This window comes from Passer montanus, unplaced genomic scaffold (assembly GCF_014805655.1).
Source record: "Passer montanus isolate IOZ18808 unplaced genomic scaffold, ASM1480565v1 scaffold11, whole genome shotgun sequence".
Taxonomy (NCBI): Eukaryota; Metazoa; Chordata; class Aves; order Passeriformes; family Passeridae; genus Passer; species Passer montanus.
The window spans coordinates 20,971,128-20,994,644 of NW_024357613.1; the positions used below are offsets into that span (position 1 = coordinate 20,971,128).

A 23,517-nucleotide genomic window follows, 5' to 3' on the forward strand; every position below is an offset into this window, starting at 1 on the left:
ACGTAGCTTTAGACATAATAGCTAAACAAGATTAATAATGTCTTTCATTTAAAAAAACTGTTTCTACAGCTTATATTACTTTGGGAGAGGTGTGAATGACTTTGATGAGTCTTGCTTATCATCTTCCAGTAATTCTGAAGCTAAAATACTTGATGTGGAGGAGAGTGCATCTGCAATGCTCTCTGCTTCATTGTCAGACTGCTTCCGTGCAACCCCAACAGACACCTTCACCTTCTTCCCTGACAGATCATCAGTAGGTGGTGCCATTCGGCCTGCAGAAAGGAAGCAAAACAGGTTTCATTTTTTATTAAAGAAACAAAAAGAGGACTTCCTCTGAACTTCCTCTGAACACAGAAAAGACACACCAAAAATACTACATATTGCCACTGAAGTGGGATAGGATACATATTTTACACATGTTTATACCCTGTATAAATTATTACATTGTTTATGTTTATACAGTACTAAACACAATTTTGCCACTGTGATGGCATAGAATAAAGAAATGAGGAATCAACGGTAGTATGTACATCCACCATAGGGATTGCACTCTCTGAAGCTGTTTTTTTAAAGACAAGTTTATGCCAACAGACTATCCTTTTAATAGTCTCTTTTGTAAATTATGAAGTAAAACATTCCTTCCACAACTTCATCAGCAAGCTAAGTAAAAACCCACATTTATTTAAATTCTTGAGGTATATTGAGATTTATGACTGAAAATTATAGAAGTACCATCTATTTATTTTCATGTGCTTTCCCAAATTACCTATGCAGATTTTGCAGTTTAGATCGAAGAGATGATTTTTATGTTGACTTGTGGTGTCCGGAGATGCAGATTCATTTATTTCTTTATCCTTTTCAGCTTCTTCTGACTTCTCAAACAATTTCGTATTAGGTTCCTAAGAAAGTCAAACACATTTCAGTTAGGATTTTTTAATCCCTCTGTTAATATTCCTAACATTGTTTATTATTTTATAGTGTTTTCCTCCCTTCAGACATAAAGCTCTTCCTTCAGCTACACAGCCTAAAATTCTATCAAAAAGTCTTCAAATTAATTAAAATAACTATTTGGTATTCTCAAATATATTCAGATACCATTCAGAATATTTTCTAATTTCTGCTACTACCAGAATTCATCATACAGACACAGACACAACATAGAAGGAAAGAAACCAACAAAATCACCAGGCCAAGAAGTCAGTTAAGATAAAATAAAAAGTATCAGATAATTATAAACTTGAACAACAGAATCATAAACAAAACACCTCACAACCATATTGCCTATGTACTAAACACACTGTAATGCCATGCTTTCTTTTCTACCTGAATTTCCATTACTTCCTCTTGTTCTTTCATTGGTGTCTCACTTTCAATTTCTATTTCTCCTTTGTGAGTAATTTTTGTGATAGGTCTTCTTTCAACCTCCCTCTGCTCTTTCTCAATCATTTCAATTGTCTGTGAAAACAAGTAGCTATGTGTAATTATTCCCATGCAGTAAAATTTGAAAATTCAGAAATATAAGAGAGAACAGTACTGCAATTCAGAAACCCTCTAGGAAGAAAAGTAATACATTCTTATTTTGCAATTGTCAAGTAGTTTCATAAAGCAAACATGGAAGCAGCCTGTCTAACTTCTCCTACAGCATAGCAGCAAGTACTTACCAGGCATACATTTAAATAAGTTATAAAGCAAACCTTCAACACTGAATTAAAATACCAGTAATTCTGATTTCCCAAGAGCTAAAGAAAAAAGATACATCGATTATTTTCCTGTAACAGGATATAAATATGTACAAATTTGTATTATTTTTCAACATTTTGGTTTTTAGTACATAAACCTAATGCTTCACCTCAAGAAAAAACTTAAAGATAGTTTTAAAAGTAATGGAGATACTAATTCCGATAGCACTGCTGCTTTGCTTTCTTGCAATAAAATAAAATATAAACCATTATTTCTAATATTGCCTCTTAAAGTACATTTCCATTTCTTACACCAGGAAGGGGTTGTGTTGGCTGTGCCAAATATCTCAAGCCTAATTTACTAAGGAAACAAGAATTCTATGATTGCTTTATCTGTCTGAAAAATATCAACATACTTTTGAACATCCTGGGGAAATAAAAAAAAAATTATTAAGTAGCAGTCTCAATGCCTTGCTTAAATATTAACATGAAAAATACAGTCAAGTGATCGCTATTTGTTCTACATGTTTCTAGAAATTTTGAAGCATTTCTCTGAAATAATTAGGAGCCTTCAGCAATTTTCTGAGCAGCATACATTTTTTGGGAAGATATTTCTCATAGCAATGAAATTTTATTTTGCATGGTCTCTTTTCAGAATTTCACTGATGTTTATAAAAATAAAAGTAAAAAAGTTCCACTACAAAAGATAGGCTTTGGATAGATACAGAATAAACAAACTTTTCATTCTTTCTAGGCCTTTGAAACAAGATAATCAACAAGTGTTTTTCCACAGAAAGTAGCAAAAAGTTATAATTCATAAACAGGTCTAGCCACAATGTGCAATGACAAGGACAAAACGCAGGAATAACTACTATTGCAAAGCACACTGCAGTTTCTAAAACAGCATCCCACTCTACTATTAGTTACACCAAACATTTATTCTGAGCACACAGATGAATTTACAATACCCAAACATCATGCTTTTAGGTTTTATAATGTGGACTATAAATACCAAAGATCCTGTCAACATTAAATCCAGATTTTGTAAACTATAAAATTTTTAATGGCCATTTCTAAGCAGCTGCAATTATCGTCAGACTAAATGCCCAACAAATAAATGGAGCAATGTCTAACCAAAAGGAATTTTCTATCAAAATAATAGAGGTCCTCTTAGTAAACTTCCTACACTTTCTTGGGTTTCTTTTGCTGCCTGTTTTTTTTGTTCGTTGTCCCTTTAGGCTGCTTTTCCAACTGGCAGATCAGGTCTTCAGCTCTGGATTTACTTCTTGGGGACTGATTTTTAATGCTTCAGCAGTAAGTTAGAAACAACACCAGTTCACTCTGGTTTGGTTTGTCCAATATCTGTTTCTACTTTAAGAAACTGGTGTTTCTAAAGCTCCAGCAACAGCTTTAAAATCTTGTGGAAAATAAGGACAAAGAAACCTTCTTTGAGACAGAAAGAAGAAACAGCCAGCAGCAACAAAGTTGCAAGGCAAAGGAAAGTGCACAGTTTCCTCCCCTCAGGAACTGACTACAGTCCTTTCACTTCTGTCCTATCAACATCTTTGGGTTTTGAGTACTGAATTAATTACAGAGATCCTCCTGCTCGGTTGCAACATCCATTCTGCTCTTTCTGCATACGTTTAACCTGAAAACAGAAGTTACACATGCTTAGGCTGTCAAATAAGCAACGTAAATTGACAAATCTCACATGTCTGTTTTCTCTCTGTCTCCAAGCAGCCAGCTCTTTGGAAGCGAGTTCTTCTGGGCTCATTTTTATTAGATGATCCGGAGTAACCTCTCCTTTCAGTACTTTCTTAAATAGTATCTGGAAGAAAGAAGAAAAGTAACTGTTGCTATCAAGACAAAAATAGTTTGCAGCAGGAAATAAATTAGAGAAGTAACATGCAACACACTCTGTACAGCTAAATGGAGTGTGTGGGTTTGTAATTATCTCCAGGAAGAAGTACTAGACTTGATACATAAAAAGCTTAATTCCAGAGTTCTATTTATTCTACATAACAATGTATCTACATATACCCTTAATGATTAAATGTATAATTAACTGCTGCTTCAAAGGAGTAAGAGTTTATGCCCACTGCAGCAGTAACTCAATTCACTGTTTTTGTTTTTAAAGGTGCAAATCCTCTGCATTACACAACAAAGAGAAGAAGCCATCAAAGAACATATCTGTGCTTCTTGACTAAATGAAATCCTAGGGTACAAAAAAGGCAACCAACTACTTCAGCAGTATCAGCAAACAGTAGTTAACTGTAAGATAAAAGTTAAGATAGAGGTTCTCACAACTGGCTAACTGTAATGGCAAAATACTATAAACAAAGTAACTTGATCTGAATAACTGATACAGGACAAAAGGCAGAAGCTGAGGAGGTATGATGTTAAAATAATGGGCTCATAGAAAGCAGAACAGAGAGTGAAGACCAAGCTTGAGAAACCTGGGTGTCAAAAAGCAGAGTCAGGAGATCCTGGACAGAAAAACAGTAGGTGTAGTAAACAGCAAAGAATTATAGGAGAGACAGGAATATCTAAATAACGTATCAGCAGTAAAGAGAAACAAAAACTAGGCGAGCTATATCTACTACAGTTTGAAACCAAACAAAAAAACTGTATGCTGGGAGCAAGTAGTTGGAGAATTAATGATGGGGAAGAACACAGAGGACATTCAGTGCCCAAAGAACAAACAATATCAAAAAACTACGGACATCTAAAAAACCCAAACTGGTTAAACTGCAGGAGGATTGATAATGTTCCTAGACTGATGACTGTTCCTTTAATCTACAACAAATCAAGGATTTCTGCAAAGGACAACAGACTAATCACACATACATTATTTTTAGGATCTTTGAGATTGAACATTAAACTCCTGTATTTGTTCTTATACTTCGCATCAGTGTCTCGAAAAAAAGAAAATAGCTCTCTTTCAATCCTTGTGGCAACTTTTGCTGCTCTCTCTTCAGGAATCTTTAAACTGGAGTCTGTCAATCTGTAAGAGAATACAATGGAAAAAATTACAAAATGCATCCAAATAATTAACAGTTTTTCCTTTGCCTTCCAAAGGAAACTATTTATAAATACAAATTAATAATTTAATTTCTTAATATATCTTTACCTTTTCATAAGAATTTCCTTAAGAGATTGCTTAACGCTTTGTCTTATCTGATCAGCAGAAGGCTTGGAAGCTGGCACAGCTGGCAGGTGTGTTGCACTAATGGATCCCTTCTCATTTTTCTTTTTCTTAATTTCTTGTTTCTCATGCACACCTATCAAAACACAGTTAAAAATTGTAAAATACTCAAGTAGGTTTATTTAGAAACTTTTGCTACTGATGGAATTATTTTAATGAAATTTTATTTTTAAACTGCTAAGAATTGATCCTCAAGAAGGACTGGACCGCTAGGATGGATGGTTTGTGTTTGGTTGGGGTTTTTTTCTTCTTTGGTTTGGATTTTATGTTACTTAGATTAATCCAGAACAAAAACTTCCTTAGCAGAAACAGGGGGTTTGCCCTTTGATTTGCAGTATTTTCATTTACTCTAAATTAAGATGACCAGTGCTCATTAGCTTGATCTTAAGTATGGTTTTTGACTCTAAATTTTGTAACAGCATAGATTCATTTTTCAATGAATAAACTAAGAAATAATATAGTATGAAGCCCATATAGGCACAATAAGCCTTTAAAATACCATTTTACATTAAACTTAGCATTTCTGCATCTGTTAGTCATCAAAATTATTTCAATTATAATAATCTCATCTTCTGATTCAGGTAACACTCAAGGTCATTATAAGGTTTGTGTCATAAATAATTTAAATAATGGATAAGTTTAATCAAACTAAAATCATTAAAGAAAAAATCACTAATTTTCAGAGAGTCAACTGAAAGCTCATTTGTGTCAGCATGTGAAAATGTCACTAATTTTGAGCAGCACCCTTCAATTCAGGGAAGAAATGGGAACTAAGTAATATTATTTTTTTCAGTTTATAGTCAGAACAAAACCCAACAAATTGAAGACTGATAAAGATTTCTAGAATGCCTCAGCACTGGCAAAAGACCAGAATAGCTAAGTTATGTATTTTTAAACAAAAATTCAAAGCTTGAGTTTCAGAGTAAAAGACACAGTTCTCACACGAAATCTCACTAGCTTTGCTGCTGAGATTTCAATCCCAAATAACAACAACTTCACATTATAATGACCTTAGAAGAAAAATACTTCCTGGATGGCAGCTGGGGAGAGGACAAAGGTTGCTGGGAGGGTAAATATGTCCCTTCAACCTTTCAAATGAAGTTTATATGAAAATCTGATGACACAGCAAGTAAAATAATTCCTCTGAAATGAGTTGACAAAATTGTCAATTTGTTAATTATTATCAAAATACATCAGTAAGTCAAAATATAATTTATACAGCAATTAAACCAGTTTTATGTATCCAAAGCATTTCATAGTATTTTACGGAAGAGTATTTCAAAGTCTCATATAATGTAAAATAAAGTTTAATACAGAGATGTCTATGTACTTTTTCTCCCACTTTTGATCATGTGAGCATCCTCTACTATTGAAACAGGAAACACACATCTACCTAGGACACATCTACCTACTAAATAAAACTGAAAAAGAAATGAGAAATAAAGATCATAAATGTTATGGAAACAAACAGCTCTTCAGATCATCATCAGGTCCACTATGGAACACAATTTGAAAAACTGATGTTATAAAGAAAGGTATCATCCTTCACAGTACACAGATGTGAACTGCAGCCTGGAGGACATCCCCAAACCTTGGTACCTGATTTTGTGGACCTTTCCATTGTACTAAGGGATTCTTTAGTTATTTTTTCATTTTTATCTTCAGGGGACCGCCGAGGAGTTGCAGTAGTTTGTGATCCCTTCCGAGAAGGAACATGCTGCCCTTTTTTAGTATCTGAGTCTCTGGACTCTGGCAAATTCTTCCCATCCCCAGATTCCTGAAAGAAACATTTACACATGTTAGCATGCTACTGAATGCTACAATTAACCTCTACGTAATTACCACCTATTTTTCCCATTTTTTCCTTTTTACACTGTACCATGTATCCCCTGGATGTGTCACCATATTGTTTTCTAAAGAATTACTGAACAATATCCCAAATTACTGCCAAGCATTGCTTAACAATCTCTTTTAAATATTGGCTCAAGATACAGCACAGACAATTTGCATTTAAGCTCTGTGCTGACAACCATTAAGTTTGCAGTTATTTTAAAAGGTCAGGGATACTGATGAACATCCCTTAACCAGTTTTAGCTACATAGATCACTGATGTTTAGAAAGCATATGTAAATTAAAATTAAAAAGAACAGTTTACATTCCAGAATTTCAATACTACTACTCAGAAATAACACAGGCTTACTGATGATTATGTTATCATGAATATGACATTATATACTAACAAACTGAAGCATTGTCTCAATAGTCTTTGTAAATTATCCTTTGGTTAGTAAAATTAGACGTAAAAAGTAGAAAAACCCCAATCAAAGCACTAGCCATTCCTTTCTATATACCATCTGAAATAAAAGCAATCAAAACTAAAATACTGTTGTATTGTTTCCTACTGTTTATCTGAAACTTATAACACAGCAAATTGACAGATGTCCTATAATATGTTTAGGAATCTGAAAGAAATATGCATTAGGTTCTTCACCATTTCTTTGTACACCTGTATATAAACCTATATATAGGTTTATATACACATACAGCAGTAGGCCTTCAATGATATTTATGTGTCACTTCCAACTCAGGATGTTCTATACGCATATGATGTGAACATATCCCTGCTCAATATAAGAAGAGTTTAGCAATACCCTCTTGAAAGAGTCAAGCTACTTAAAAAGTAACTTTGGAAATAATTTAGATTCACAAAGATTTCTGAAACATGGTCTATTAACTGGCAATGGCACAGACAGAAACCTTACAACCTCAGTAATTAAGAGAACTTCAAACATTAAATAAGACTCACCCGTCTGAAGATTTTGACTTTGTGCTTCCCAGTGTCCTCTGTTGGCTTTGTTTTTTCAGTCGTTGTATTTAGATTACAAATAGGTGTTTGCTTTGACACCCCCACTTTTTCACACTCAATTACTTTTTCTTCTTTATGCTCAAGTTTCACTTGAGTATCTGGTACATTTTGATCAAAACATTCCATTTTTTTGTCTTCTTCAGCACAGCATTTCACACATACATACTCTTTATCTTCCTCACCCATCTGCTGTGCTTGAGAAAGGCTCAGTCCAACACAATCACCATGAAACCAATCATCACATCTACCACAACCTACCATAAACCTGAAAACAAAGTAAAATATAAGTCAGTGAAAACTGTGAAAGACTATGAAAGATACTGCACCTTCAGAAGGATATATCGTAACCATTTTGATTTGTGCATCTCAATTATTTGTTCTTACCCAATAAGTGATTTTCTTTGCTGCTTTACATCCATCTCCAGCCTTACAACATGGTATGATCTTCCCAAGAGGTATTATTTTTTAACTTTTTGCTTCTTACAGTAGTCCAAGAGACTATCAAACTTCACTGTGTTTGTGTAACTTGCTTCCAAATCCTACCACGCTTCTTTTCAGATTACTATAAAAGTTCTTATGAATGTTAAAAAACAAAACCAAAAATCCAGCAATTCTCAGAAACAGTAAATTTGATTGAAAATGTGGGGAAATTTTTCTTGCAAGATAATATCCTTGCTTGCCTACAAATATGATTGTCATCATTCATCACAAACCCATCAGCAGCTGCAATCTTCCACAGCAGTATGAGGTGTTTTGACAAACACAATGGGCATATCAACCTATTCTAAATTAGTTGGTTTTTTATATCTCATTCCTTAGACCATCACTACTAAATTATTTCTAGAAAGTTACTTTTAATTCGCTTTACTGCTGAAGATGGGGCCAGGAGTTTGGCTTCCAAAACCACCTGTCCAGCTTGCAGTGATTGTTTTCTTTTAAACATGGTACACACTTCTGCGCTACTCAGCCATTTTATTCAGAGCTAAGTTATTTAAAGAATGCTTCAAACACTAAAATGACTATCTTTTAAAGGACACTCTTCAATTCACAACTCACTTAACTGCATTATTTTAAAAGCAGAATCAATTTTAGATACAGACAGTACTTTCAAAGCATTGTGAAGATCACCTGGTCTAAAATAAAAGCATAATTTCTGACTGTTTTGAGGAAGCATTTTGAAAACTTCCTCAGGTATGACGGACACCTAATCGCACTGATAGGTACAGTTTCCAGTTCAAGTATTTGGGAATGATGTGGAATTTCAAAGTTTCTCAGGCTAAAAACCAACTAGTCTCTTCAGGAGACTTAGGTGGTAGGAATTATTTTTTAAAAATAATGAACCCAGCACCAAGGAACAGCTTTCAAAGGATGTAGGAAGATCTCTTGCGATATCCATTTACATTCTCTTTCCCCTTTCATGTTTTTGATGGGGGAGGGAGCAGGGGGGATTGCTCATTGGTTTTTTGTGTGTTTTCATTTGTTTGTTGGGGGGTTTTTTGGTTTAATTTTTATTTCTTCTTTTCATTTTGTTTTATACTTACATAAACTATATTCAAGATATGTACCTTAACATATAGTCCAGATGAAGAAAATCCAAAAAGAATGTAAGTATTAAACATAGTACGAGTTCTTTGGTAACACTAAAAAATTATTTACTGAATTCCTACGTTTTGAATTTCATAGAAGACAGACCTGACTTAGAAAAAGTAATTCATGACAACTTGGTTGTTTCAGCAATATATTTAAGAGCTAAACACGCTGACCTGCAAACCCTATTTCTTTAACCTAATATCTTATAGATCCCTTCCATAAGGTGATTCTAAGCAAAATGATACCTAACTTAGGTATGCCCCCACTCAGGCTAGGATCTGCTATCTGCTGACTTACCTACTTGGTAGAACCATATAAACATTACAGGATGTGCTTAGAGCAATTCTCATTCTCCAGAACTGTAAATGAATGTTCCAGGTGGCTTGATGCAGGTATTGTATTCAAACTACTGTTACCTCAGAGATGAAAGCTCTTATTAACAGCAAACATTTGAAACAAAAGAAAAACACATGTCATTATGTTCTGTCCCTCCCTACTCAAAATATGTCAGGATTAGATTCTGCTGAAGAAAATATTATTTTGATGCAAAATGAGTCTGAGAAGTTTTAGAGGTCCATTAGATTGAGAAAAAGCCTATGATGATGTTTGCTAGATTTGAAGAAACTGGTTTTTAAACTCATTTGGGAAAAGTATTTTCTTATTTTGAATTTTTTTTTTGAGCTGCAAGTACATTAATAGTATTACTTGTCACTAGCAACCAGCATCTGCCCATCTACTTCATAATTTTAATTAGAAAGGCAGAGGTTCCTTCATGTTTTGTCAGTATCTCAATCTTTTCAGATTCATATTCCAGCAAATTGCAAAAACAAGATAGGTAATGTTAGGGCACAATTACTTCTGATGGTCTCAGCAGAGTAATACCACACCATTTATAAACACAACAGAAAAACAAGAAAGAAGTGACAGGACTGCAACACAAAGCTCACTGCTCCTTTCTGAGTGCTTGGAGCCAAACATGCATGGGCAGAAAATATAAGGTGAGTGCCTATTTCATAACTGCAAGGGTCCACAGTGGGTGCTTTACACAGAACACATCTTGTACCACTGCAATAAAATACTAGTAAAGCTTTGGGAACAATGAAACTGGTTACAAAAATTCCCCACGTGAGACTTTCTGCAAAAGCTGCAATAAAGTCAAACCACACAGCCAAAGTATCATGCTTAAAGGGTGTTCTGGTGTCTTAAGGAATTAATGCCTGTGGTTCAAAAAAAAAAAGGAAAACAAGAATACACCATCATGACACCACACTGCTATTAATTGAATTTTTATTAAAATATATGTATTTTTTTTCCTCAGTTTGTAAATTCATGCACTGGAGACTAACTTGCTATATGAGGAAGACAGATTGTAGCATTCACTAACCAAAACAAACTTTTGATTCGTATTTAGAAAATGGATATTTGCTGAAGAGATTAAACTAAAATACACAAGATGCTGCACACCTTCAACTTTAAACTGACAGCACATGGGATTTTTCAGCTTAGCTCACACATATTAAGGTGGGTAATAGAGATGGTGTGTAAGTAAGGCACCAGGATAGGTATCCAGTATTAAATCTTTATTTTCAGGTCTATGAAATAAATAATAAAAATTTTAAGTCAAAAAACCCTACAATGAATTCAGCTCAGAAAAGATAATTTTTGCTAGGACTGCACACCGAGAGAGAGGTCATTCAAGCATACTACTGAAGATGGAAGATTCATTTGACTTCATTCCAGTCTTCACAACAAGGTTTCAGTTACACTGTATTTTAACACACACAACAAAACTTCAAAATTCAGGATTCAGAAACCAAGACTACAAAAAGAATCAGGAAATATCAACGCCTGTTCAATGCAACACAATGTATTGTTTACAATTGTTTTGCTTAAACCTAGTTATACAAAATGGTAATAAAAATACTGGTGTTGCCTGCCTAAAAAAACGTCGCTATTTCTACTAATTGGGACTTTTTTTCCCACACTAGTTAAATGTAAGACTGCAACTTTTGAGGCTGGGAGAGAACATACTGATTTTGATATTGGTAATTTAGATAATCCCTTTAGACCATATGGCCACTTCTACATCTCTGCCTGTTTCGCTCATCTGCACACAAAATAACTATAATTTGTAGCAATTATGATTAGGTAATGGGCAATGTTCAAACTAAATAGAGGAGTCAAGAAAAACTGAAGCCTGGTTTGAAGGCTCAAGGATGTCCTTTTGCACAGTTGTTATTTTTGACTGAAGCAGTTCTGGTATCTTGGACTAGAGTAAAACATCAAAGTTTCTGACTGCAGATTGCTTCAAATCTGAAGTGCAGGACTTTTACCCATGTTGTAAGGCTGGATTGGAAGATGTAAAGCTGAAAGAGAAAGAAAAGTATATTTTAAAATATTAAATCATGTCACATTTAATGAAAGACTTGTTTTCATTGGACTTTAATATAAAAATATTTTTTGGAAGAAAAAATTTAAAAAAACCTGACAGGTGACAGCACACAATACTATAGCACATTGGGACTTCTGCATAGAGTATGCTAAAGTTTCATTCCTTTAAAGAATTCCCTTGGTAGTCCACATGTCAGCATAAAAAGAGACACCTTAAATCAGAAAGTAACAGATGAACCATAAAAAGAGACAGAATAATTAACACAAACCTGCCATGATCTCTCTTACGATTGAAATACCTCTTTTGGTGTGTTATTTGTAATAAATTAAACTCATTTGTTAGATGAAAAACTCAAGACAATTTATTTTCTAAATATATGGACCACGTTTTAAAATTACCCTCATATATTCAAGTTATGTAACAGCAGCAAGTTTCCAGAGAAAAGCATTACTGTAAAATGGGCAGAAACCACCTTACTCATAAAACAGCTTTTTATTGTAAAGCTATACTTGAGTAAAGCAAAATAAAAATCAGGACCTTCAAGAGTTATTCATCAGTGTGGGACAGTAATCAGCATTTTAAGATTAATTAATAATGCATTGCCACAGAAAATCGTAAAGTTTTGGAACAATTGCTTCTCTGTAATCCTTCATGTTTGTGGTACATAGCAATTGGGAAAAATACCACAACAGGACTCAAAACTTAACCCAAAAAACCTCAAAAAACCAAACCAAGCTGTTCAAAATAACACCCTAGTCACAAATTCACCTAACAGGAGTAAACCCACTGCTCACTTTTTAAAGACTTCAGTATTTAAAGCAAGTCTCCCATCTGCACTTCATCCCTTAATGGCACTGTTCACCAATCTTCTACAGATCTGTTGTAAACTTGCATTAATATTTCAACTGTTTCTCTGCTGCACTGATGCTACAGTCCAGCCAATGTTAAAGCAGGGACAAGATATTCATGGCATGGCAGATAGTCAGCTTTAGCAGAGTGTATGTTCCACATCAGTGAAGTAGCATGACTTGATACAAAGCTCAAATGAAATATGGTCTGTCAAAAAAAAAATCTGCACTGCACAGAGACATAAGCAGTTCCACTTGCTTCCCTTTTGACAAAGTCTAATACAAGTGACATGATTTTTCAAATTCTGATCTTCTAGAAAAAAACCACAAACCTATCTCAATCACTAGCAGCAGATCTCTTTACATGGAATTTGCATATGAAAAAGACACTGCAAACTTGCTGCCTAAGTACTAATTTTCAATAACCCACATTTTATGCCAGAAGTTTTTTTTTTCTTAAAGCATAATTTTCTTTGCTATTTAGATTACAGGAACCCCCTCCAAAAAGGAAGCGTCAGGAAGACAAACAACCCTATGCTTTTTGAATTACAGATGAATTAATGAAACATCCCAAACAGCAAAGCTAAAACCACTGAATTTTCCCAAAACCCTGAAAATAAGAGTATGTTTCCTAATATTAATTACAAACCTGCACTAAAAATTATGCATATATATACACACAAATATACATATTATATATAATCATTAAGGGAAGCTCCATTACCAGTGGATTCTACAGATGTTGCATGTTGCACGATAAGCATCATATGCTTTATAAACTGCATTTATAAGCACTTTGTATTTATGCTCATCTTTTATAAAACTATTTTAGACAACTTATGGTATCTATTCACTTGATTCCTTAATGCCGCTGGTATTAATAATAATCCTGCCAATACTGCAGCATAGTAACATAATCCATATAAAATCTACAAGTGCAATTACGTAACCGTAAATAAAAATCACAGTGGAGTCCTTTCCTTTGTTAATTATACATTACAAAGTTGTTTTGTTTACACTGTCATTCAGTTTTTCTACAGCTGTGGGTGGAAAAGCATGATAGCTTTTAATGTTGCAAGGCTTTTCACAGAAGAAGAAAGCAGTAGCAGAGGCAGGAAATTTAAAAGCAACATCCATTACTATAAATTGATGATGTCTTGCATAATCTGCTGCTTAACACACTCATACTATCTAATGGATGTTTATTAGAACTCAGGCACCATTATTATTCTAATTACTGTTCCTTGTGAAGAATGTTCTCACAAAAAAATTGTTTGTTGTATACTATCCACTGATGCCAGGCATCACCACCCGAAAAAAAAGTATGCATGTGTAATTCACGGATGGTTGTAAGTTTGGAGAGTCTGATGCTCCTTTCTCAACCACTCTCTTTTGCACTGCCTGTACAAAAAGTTTGATAACCCAGATCCACTATAATTTACTCACATTTAGCACTATTTTTAAAACACAAATCTCCTAATAATCTTTAGTATGGGTAAAAATGGTTTGCAGTTTGCATCCATCAGCCAAAGTACTTTTCTGTACTACAGTTCCAAAGGAACTTTTTTAGAAATTATATTCCTAATATAAGCAAGAAATCAGGAATTACTGTACACCTTTGCTAAATTAACTTCAGCATTTTCCAATTAACTACCTTTTTACAACTTATTAACTTTTCCTTTATATTAAAGCATAGCTGAAATGTTTGGGGAAGAAATACCCTAAGTAAAATATATTCCTGTATCACTTAATTTTTCTGTGAGGTTTGAGGTCAGTTTGTGCCTGACCACTCAAACTGGATTATCAAAGCCCAAGCAACAACAAAACAAAACCAGAAAAAAAAACCCCAAAAAACACCAGAAGAAAATCCTCAAACTTCCACAGCCTATTAAAAAAATCTTACTTGGAACTGTTGAAATAAAGAGGAAATCACCAAATAAGTTACAAACTTGCTCTGTAATAATGTTTTCTAAGATATTTGCTTAGAAATTGAGTATCTTGAATTGTATACTATGAATTATTCATCCAAAATTGATCAAACTTCTTTTTAAAGACAGACTACAGACAAGGGAGACAATCTGAAAAATGCCTGTTAGATTTTGTCTATTTGCACAAGCAAGGAATGAGTTCAGCCTTCCAGCTGCAGAGAATTTGAACATCTACAGTGAAAACCAGAGAAATCTTACATTAGCAGTTTTCTCAATGTCTGCAGAGCTACCATCTTCATTTTGCACTATGCCAAGAAATTACAAATTATTTTAAAAATTCAACTAACCTACAACAAACTTTAACCTGTCTTCTGGAAATGTAAGTACTGTTTGTGGCAAAGCTTAGTATTTTCAGCATCACTTGGATTCATTAGGAATTTGAGTAGTAACTTCAATCTAAACTTTTTCAACGTGATATGCATATCCATACACACTTTTCATCTATAGATAAATGAAACATTTTGCATATGATTTATGGTATTAGCTGATTAGAAAACATCTGACAGCAATATGGGAACATGCTGGCAACATCAAACATGTTGAAAATAATACTATGAGTAACAACAACTCAAACCTTGAACTGAAAAAATACCCTTTCAGATATGCTGAAAATTCCAAAACTGACTTGTGCAGAAACACAAGATTTAGTTCTCATATTAAAGAGCAATTCTTTTTAGTTATGTAGGAAAGATACATCACAATACATCAAGTAAACAAGCTGAGAGAATCCTAAAGCCAAACACTGACAACCCATTCTCTGAGTAATGAAAGTATATATATATAGAACAGCTATGATGGTTACAGCTTATAAACTTCAAGACAAATGGAAAAGAGAGCATGAAGTCATTGTTCAAAGCTCAGGTGCCAAACAACGATGATCTACTAACAGAAAGCAAGCAAGCAGTGCCTCTTACAAAGCAAGAAGTTATAACTTGTAAACTTTTTTGATCATGCAAAACTCATGTTCATAAAACAGAATTCCTCCTTTCCTAAACCCACGCTATGTGCAGTACAAGATAAGCATACTTTGACTTTGCATGTAGCAAATTACTACATGTATTTCTAAAGATATAAATTTACTCCATTTGCCACGTGCTAATCTGAAATAAAACAACAGTAAAGTACCATCCTTCTACTCTTGTTCTAACAGGCAGAGTAAAATTACACTGTGTATGTGTAAGGCGTAAGCAAGCATTGGCCTTTGGGAATTCTGTACACAAAGAAAGCTGATGCCGTGAGTTCCACACGTTACCTTCAACCTGAACTAACTCTCCAAGCTTGGTATTACAATAACAAGTTAGTGGCTTTACATTTATTAGATGAATACATAAAAATTCAAGTGACTACTACTCTGCATCCTGAATTTTAAATATGTTACTTTAACATGACATCCTGCAAAGCTCTTAGCAAATTACTTCCCAGTTTGAGGGCTGCAACTTCAGCTTAATTTCTTTTCCTATAAGCAATTTGTACCACAGCATTGAATAAAATTTCCAAAATTGAAATAACCATAGAACTATAAACAAAAATGTTGTTTCAGATCTTAGTTCTGCCTTTGACATTTCTTGACCATACAGCCATTTGACAGCATTTGTGGCTTACTCTTTCTCATTTTCTTTTATACAATGAGAAAAAAGGGTAAGAGTGACCAGCTAGGTGGTTTCAAAAGGAAAACACATTTCCTTGAAAAGTAGTCCAAACAGCAAATTAAAATCCCCTTTTCATTACAGTAAATGTTGATAGTTTTGATGGGTTTCCAAGAGACAGAATGCAAATTTATCATCGTACACTTCTCCTTTGCACTGTACTATAAATATTTTCTTTTTCTTGCACTAATAATTAAATGAGGACCAAATGCCAAGGCACAGGAGATACAAGTTTTGCTTCCTCTTGTATCTTAATGGACAGCAAGTGAATCTGCAAGGTTTAAGTTATTTGTAGCACAAAATTAAAAAGTAAAATAATCTGAACAAATTAAAATTTTATTACTTACACTAGTAATGATAAAAACTCATGCACTGACAGTCTCAAATCTTCTGTTATTAGGCATGAAGCTCAATAGTGCAAGTTTCCTTATTCCACTACTGTGTCTCTCTCTTTTTGTATTATATACAAAAATTCTGTGTTTATGTGCTAAAAAAATCTTTCTATGTTTAGCAAATCTGATTATCTTCTGCTGAAAGCACTGGTTGTATCAACAGTTTTGCTAGGCAGACATAAAAAAATAACACAATTCCAACACAAATGCCCTAAAACACTGAAGACTGGCATTACAAAACTGATGATACCTGTAATTACCATCTGTGGCAACTCATGGGCTGTCTCAATGCAACCTCAGCTGTGACTCTTACACTATATTATTCTTCTGGCAGCAGTAAGAACTGGCAATGCAAAACTGGGTTTGCTGAACTTAATCCTATATTGCTGTGTATCCCTGTATCTTCTGTAATGCTACTTTGACTTTATAAACTAAAATAAGTAGATCTAACTGAATCACTGCCACATCTTCCTACACCGGTTAGATCCATTTAGTAATAAAAATCAAGACTTTCTGAACTCTAACAAGACATGGAAAAAAACCCCAAACCACAGAATGCTTAAAATATTAGCAAAAACAGAAAGAGTATAGCACAAGTTCAAGTCAAAGCTGCATTTTTAACAGCTATCAAGTAGTTTAAATTACAAATATCATATTTTGCTTTAAAAATATCTACAGAAGTATTTTTTTATCCAGAAAGCAGCCTTTTTAGGATGTAAACAATTCACTGAAATACAGGCTATTCATACAGTTTAACTGTCATGGAAGTGTCTAAGATGACAAAAACTAAGGAAATGCAACCTGCTTAAAATGAAACACTCTTACAAAGACACAGATCATGAGAGTCTTAATAATAAAAGGATTTTTTTTTTAAATAAAACCACAGGGAACTAAATATGAGCACCCCTTCAATCAGGTAATCCTCAGCAACCAGGCAGAGTAAACCTCTTACTAATTCTTCTAGTAGGCCACAATGATGCAGTTACTGTACAGTAAATGAATTTTCATGTATTTGCTTTTCAAATATGATACAATGAGTCAATAAAGGTCAGAAGGGCTTCTTAGATACAAACAAATGGCAAAAAAAACCTCCTCAGGTGCCAAAGGTAATTGTTCCATATTTCACTCTGATGTATGGAGTTCTAAAGCACAAACACTGAAAGTTACTACTGAAAATTTCACATAAGCTAATCACAAATATCTTCAGTTTGACATTAAAAAACTAAAAACTAGTCTAGTAGTGGAACCACAACAAAAAATACTTAAATATTAAAACAGTATGTGTAATAAAGGAATTCTTATTCTTGGATTAACAGATCATTAGTGAAACCCAATGGTCTTTTTCAGCTCACTTACTGTATAGAACAAATTTTGCCACAGAGGGATATTATCAACTTCAGATGCAACTTCATTACTATGTTTAAAGGCAATTTCAGATATGCCCACATGGAAGTTTTGTGGTTTTTTTTTTCATGTTCTTCTTTCTTTCCTCCCCAGCAATTACTTAATTACAGTTACATGAAATGTCATGGCAATGATTACACAAGTGAAAAAAATCTCTGTATCTCTACTATTAGAATTGGACCTGTACCAGGTAAAAGTCACAAGCAAACAACTATTTGATTTTTTTCATTGATGGTGATCCTTCCACTTAAGAGGTCTCTGGAAAGAAGGAAATGACAACCTGGAATACAGATATCTAATTTCTTTTCTATGAAGAAAGTCAAGTTTGAAGTGCATAATTAAACCACGCAGAAGAATTATATATTCATCAAAATACGTACTCATATAATAAAACATTTGTATTCAAACTTTTGGTCCAAACTAATTTCTAATGCTCTGTTTTAAATGATAAAAAAAAGTACGTGTGCAAAGGAAATTAACTGACTGTATTACATACAGACTTGTATTGCAAGACTAGGAATTTGTTTTGACATAAGCAGCATTAAACATTTGGCGGAAGGAAAAAAATTACCTTCCAAGACCAGTGATAAATTCCTAAAACACACTGCCACACACACCTGTTGCCATGTGGCTTTTTGCAAAAGCCACACTGCTTGCTGGGCACCCAAATATGTTTGCTTTCACTAGCAGAGGTATGTTCCAAGCCTTCCCTTTTAACAGTTGAAATGTTATCTGGAATGAACAACGGAGGTTCATCAAGTGAAAGACTTTTGCTACTTCTTCTCTGGCGAGGTTGGAGATTCCTATCATTTCTTTTTGACTTGTTTTTCTCCTTATCATCCTCCTTCAGATGTTCTGCAACAGAGGGATCTTTAGTCTCTGCCTCTTCCTTTGTAGAGTTATTTGCTTTTAGCCCAGTTGCAAGCTGATGTTTGCTGGCTTGCTTCTGACCAGGATGTGAAACATGACCTGACAATGAATGCACAGAGTGGTGGGTATCCTTAGAACAGCTTTGACGAGTAGGAGATTTCTCACTTCCTTTTTGAACTGATGACTTCTGGGCTTGCCCAGAAGCCTGGACTCGGGGTATTTTCTTTAGCTTCTTCGTGTTGGTCTGTTTTTTTACAGTAACCCCTGAAATGCTACTCTTTGCTTTCAAACCCAGATCAGATTGTTTCTTTCTAATTTTAACTGGGTTATTTGGATGCTGATGACTCTCTTGCTCATCTGCATTTCGCTTCAGACTTGCTGAAGAGGGACTGTGAACACCCGAAACAGCAACACCAGCTCTTGTTCTTGACCGTGTCAATTCCTGTTGCACTGAACCAGATTTCTGCCGAGCACCTGCAGTCAGATTTTGTTTATTCTGTACTACAGATTTACTATGCCGGGGCCCAATGTTCTTTTCACATTTTGTTGAAATACCAGTTTGTTTCTCATCATCCTGAATTTTTGATGTCTCTGTACCTTCTACTTTAGTACTGCAAATCTGTTGTACATTTTGGCTTGACTGGTCAACAACAGTGCTTTCTAAAATGCTATTTCCTGCGTCAGCAGAAGCAAACTCTTTGCTTTTCAAGTCTTTATTATCACAGTCTGTACTGTCCAATAGTTTCTCAGATGGAGTTTCAGTTTTCTCCATTCCCTTGTCATCACCTCCAGCTTCTGTTACACATTCCTTTACTGACAATATATTTTCATCACAAACTTCCACATTGTGGGAACCTGAACTGCAATCAACCCCCTCTTTCACAGAGCTGGACACATTTGAAAAGGTCTTACAAATGCCATCTGTATTCACACAAGCACTAGATGAATCATTATCTTTTCCAGTTACTTCAATTTGATTATGCTCTTCTGCTTTCTTCTCTGATTCCTCTGCTTTATTATCAGTCTTTTCTTCTGAAGAATTTTCCAAGCCCAGTGAATCAATCACATCACTTGTTTCATTTTTAACTGGAATCGTTTCAGTATCTGCAGATACTGAACAAACTGACTCAGCACTCCCAGAGTCAGTGTTCACTGCAACCTCTACTACTTCCTTTGTTTCCCCAGGAGAAGGAGAACAGGGTTCTGTTAAATTAGCACAACTTAACTCTTGGGATGTTTCTTCAACTTGTGCCTGCTCAGAGGTTTCAGACTTTACTTCTTTCACATCTTCAGGACCAGGCAGACATTTTGTATTACTTTGGGATGCTGTTACTGCTGCTGTTCCTTCCACCTGTCCTGATCGTCTTGTACTACGCCTAACCTCTCTAGGCTGCTCTGTTTTCAAGCGTGCAGCAACATCTGTCTCTTTAACTGGACTTTTCTCTTGTTTCTGTCCATTTTTTGGAGCAGATCCACTTTTTACAGATGATTTCTTGGTATTAAGAGGAGGAGCAACATTTGAACGCTTGGCTAGCGTGCTCTGACGCAGACTCCGTACTGCTTCTAGGAAGGGAAAAAGAAAATCTCTTAGCTATTCTGCTTCCTTCTTTTTGCAAATACAAGATTTGCTTAGAACAAAAGTGACTTACCCCAATTTAGCTTACTGGGTACAAAGAGGATTTAAAACTCCGTTATTTACTAAACTTAAAAACCCCCCCAAAACTACATTACTTGCATGTCAAATTTACACTGAAATAGTTTGGATGTAAAATCCCATTATTCTAAAAGCTATGGAATTTCTAAGTAGTACATACAAAGCACAAGCAACAATAGGAAGACAATCAAAACTAACTCTACTTTTCTACCTCAAACAAAAATTGCACAAGCTATATTGTGATTAGAAATATAACCGAAGTTTAAAAATCTTTTAGAAAACAGCCTACAAATCTGAGATCCAGTCACATTCTCACCTGATGACAACCTATATTTTCTAAACAAGTAACCATTCCAGTGGCTTTCTAAACAGCATAATCACCAGCTTTGTACCACAGGCTCTTATTCAAATTCTGATCGCCATATTAAATAATTTTATCTTTTTAACTCAACCTGCTCTATAGGAGAGAAAAGCAGAGTAGTAAATAACTCCAGCTCAACAAATTAGAAAACTCATAACTATAATAAATTAGCTAACAGAAAGAATTAAGGTATTTTAATAGAATATTAAGTATCTTGAGATATTTTGATTAAAGACTTTTTGACTAAATTACTATAACCTAAAGTAAAACGAGAATATGCAAATAAAAACAGAATCAAAACTTAAACTGGAAATAGAGACATGCTAACCTAATATTCCAATGCTGTTTTGCAACTCTATCATGCTTTTGTTGGTGAAGAACCACATTATTAATCTTATGTAAGTAAAAGGATCAAAATGTCAAAAATTAGTTTAATGACCATAAGCAAGATTCTAATTGACTCATACCCTATGGATGCCAGCTTCTAGCTGCAGTGTATATATTCTGTATGTTCTATATAGGAATTCACATAACCAAGTTAAATTTATAAATGCTGGGGGTGGGATTTTAAAGATGTGATTTACTTCAAATGTGCAAACACAATCTATAATCACCTTGCGCCATTAAACGTGGTGATTTCCTTGGTGATGTGACTGATGCTTCTTCAGCACGGCTTCTCAAGTTCCTATTAGGCAAAGCAAGCTCATCGTCATCAATGGTGTCATTACCACTCTCTTTAACTCCTTCTTCATCCATAGTATCATCAAGACCAGTCACTGGAAAAAACAAACAAACAAGAAAGAGCCTAAAACTTAAAATTATCAAAAAGTGTTGCAACTATAATGCTTAGCAAGACAGGGGAAGAGACATTAAAAAACAAATAAATTTGCCACCTAAAATCAAACAAAAGAGAAAATAAATGAATACATAAAGGACAGAACATTCCCATGTGAGGCAGTTTCAGTGTAGAAGACGCTATCACCCACAGTTTAAAACTTCTGTAGATAGTCCTCATAGCTTTTTTGTGGACTCACATTTTTATTGGGTTATTTTGCCACAGGAAGGTCCCCAATTTTAGAGGATCAGCTACCCCTCACCATCCCTTCCCACCTAAGAAAAAGTGAAGAAAGGTAAACAGCAAAAAGAGCTGATTCAGAAGTGCAGAGTGTAAAAATCACAGTTTTCTGACAGGATACCATTTTAAAACACTCAGCCCCACCCATATCACATATCTGTGCCTGTAATGTCTTTTTGGAAGCGTTGTAAGTACAGCAAGCACTTAACCCCAGGAGAGACAGGGAACATTGTCATTGGTGAACTCCTATCCTCCACTAACCTGAGAAAGGTCCCAGAGGTTGCTCCTGAAAACAGGTTTCCTAAGAGGCAGTCAGGTCACTACACCAGCCATTCTCCTCACTTGCTCTAAATTTGGTTCTTGCAGTGGTAGCCTCTCCTATTTAAAGATCCTATGTGTGATTAATGAATCCTCGTCCCCATGGGATGCAAAATTTGTGAAATCAAGCCAAATACCCAACTGACTTTACAAAACACATAGGAAGGTCTGACAAATATAACAGAGACTCCAATCAATCAAGTATGCCTGTTTTTCTCTACTAAGACACAAACCTTGAAGCATTTTTAAGATAAACTCACATGATACATTTAAGATATCTAAAAATTCCTAAAAAATGCTTACTTAAAAATTATATAAATTAACACAACAATCAGAAAAGTAAAAAAAGCAAGAAGTTAAATTAAAAATTGTTAGAATTTTTAGACCACCTCAGAAAATCTGTCAACTCCTGGTCCTTCTCAAGTTTGAAATTACTGCAATTTTAAAAAACCAATGAAAAAATAAAGTAACCTAGCAACATGTTAGAATTTCAAATATTAGAAAGTTTTTTATCAGCCTCTTAATGAAGGCTGATCATGGCACAGGCAATCAGCATTCTGAACCTCTGTAATCAGATAGGTGCCAGGAGCTGAAAGCTAGGAGTTTCTTAAGCTTACAATTTGTGGTCATTTATTTTATTTTAACCATTATTTGTAGTTACTGCATTGTACACATCAATTACTAGGAAAAGTGTTTGTGGCAATTAATGTCCACTTCCTCTCTCCAATCCACAGGGCCACCTTTATATCTGTGTGTGTTTACAAACATACAGATATCACATGCAAGGTGCATGAGGCTGATAAATCTGGTCTTACTCCACTCAAGAGTGTTCCTTTATCACTTATTTGCTATAAGCTACATACTGGACACACTGGCAAAAAAAGTACACTGCACCATTAGACATTATTTTCCCAGTAAGTATTTAATACTGGACATTGTCTAAGATGGAAACTTGAATGAGAAGGACCCTCACTCTAACTCCAGCTGCCCAATCTCGTGTTCTCAAAGATTATATCCTCCCAGCAGCTCTGCACTTCAGTATTTGTGTTTTCATGGTGTTCCTGCAAAACACGAAACTGGCTTTTGGGAACAGACTGTGACAAAAGAGACGCCTTTCACATCCACTTCTGTTCTTCCTGTGAGAACTAAACTACTAAACTGCTGAAGACAGCATGAATAATAAAAACTACTATGACAGCTTCTGAAACAACTCTGGAGCATGTTGAAGG

General features: G+C 34.7%; 1 protein-coding gene across 8 annotated transcripts in view; it reads right to left on the minus strand.

Moving 5' to 3' along the window:
- PHF3 (PHD finger protein 3) overlaps positions 1 to 23,517 on the minus strand; it is a 51,346-nt gene that overhangs the window by 9,629 nt on the left and 18,200 nt on the right. For 3 of the 8 annotated variants that reach the window (XM_039729712.1, XM_039729667.1, XM_039729706.1), the window contains 10 exons: positions 21,510 to 21,671; positions 18,628 to 20,443; positions 7,691 to 8,015; positions 6,484 to 6,661; positions 4,810 to 4,960; positions 4,527 to 4,683; positions 3,391 to 3,507; positions 1,324 to 1,455; positions 767 to 899; positions 80 to 272 (listed from right to left, as the gene is read on the minus strand). In XM_039729712.1, coding sequence (XP_039585646.1) covers positions 80 to 272; positions 767 to 899; positions 1,324 to 1,455; positions 3,391 to 3,507; positions 4,527 to 4,683; positions 4,810 to 4,960; positions 6,484 to 6,661; positions 7,691 to 8,015; positions 18,628 to 20,443; positions 21,510 to 21,651 — 3,344 coding nt within the window. In that variant the 5' untranslated portion in view covers positions 21,652 to 21,671. Of the gene's footprint in view, positions 1 to 79; positions 273 to 766; positions 900 to 1,323; positions 1,456 to 3,390; positions 3,508 to 4,526; positions 4,684 to 4,809; positions 4,961 to 6,483; positions 6,662 to 7,690; positions 8,016 to 8,134; positions 11,650 to 18,627; positions 20,444 to 21,509; positions 21,672 to 21,929; positions 22,131 to 22,231; positions 22,561 to 23,517 lie in introns of those variants that run through there. The other 5 variants (XM_039729696.1, XM_039729686.1, XM_039729676.1 and 2 more) reach the window with 5 other exon arrangements.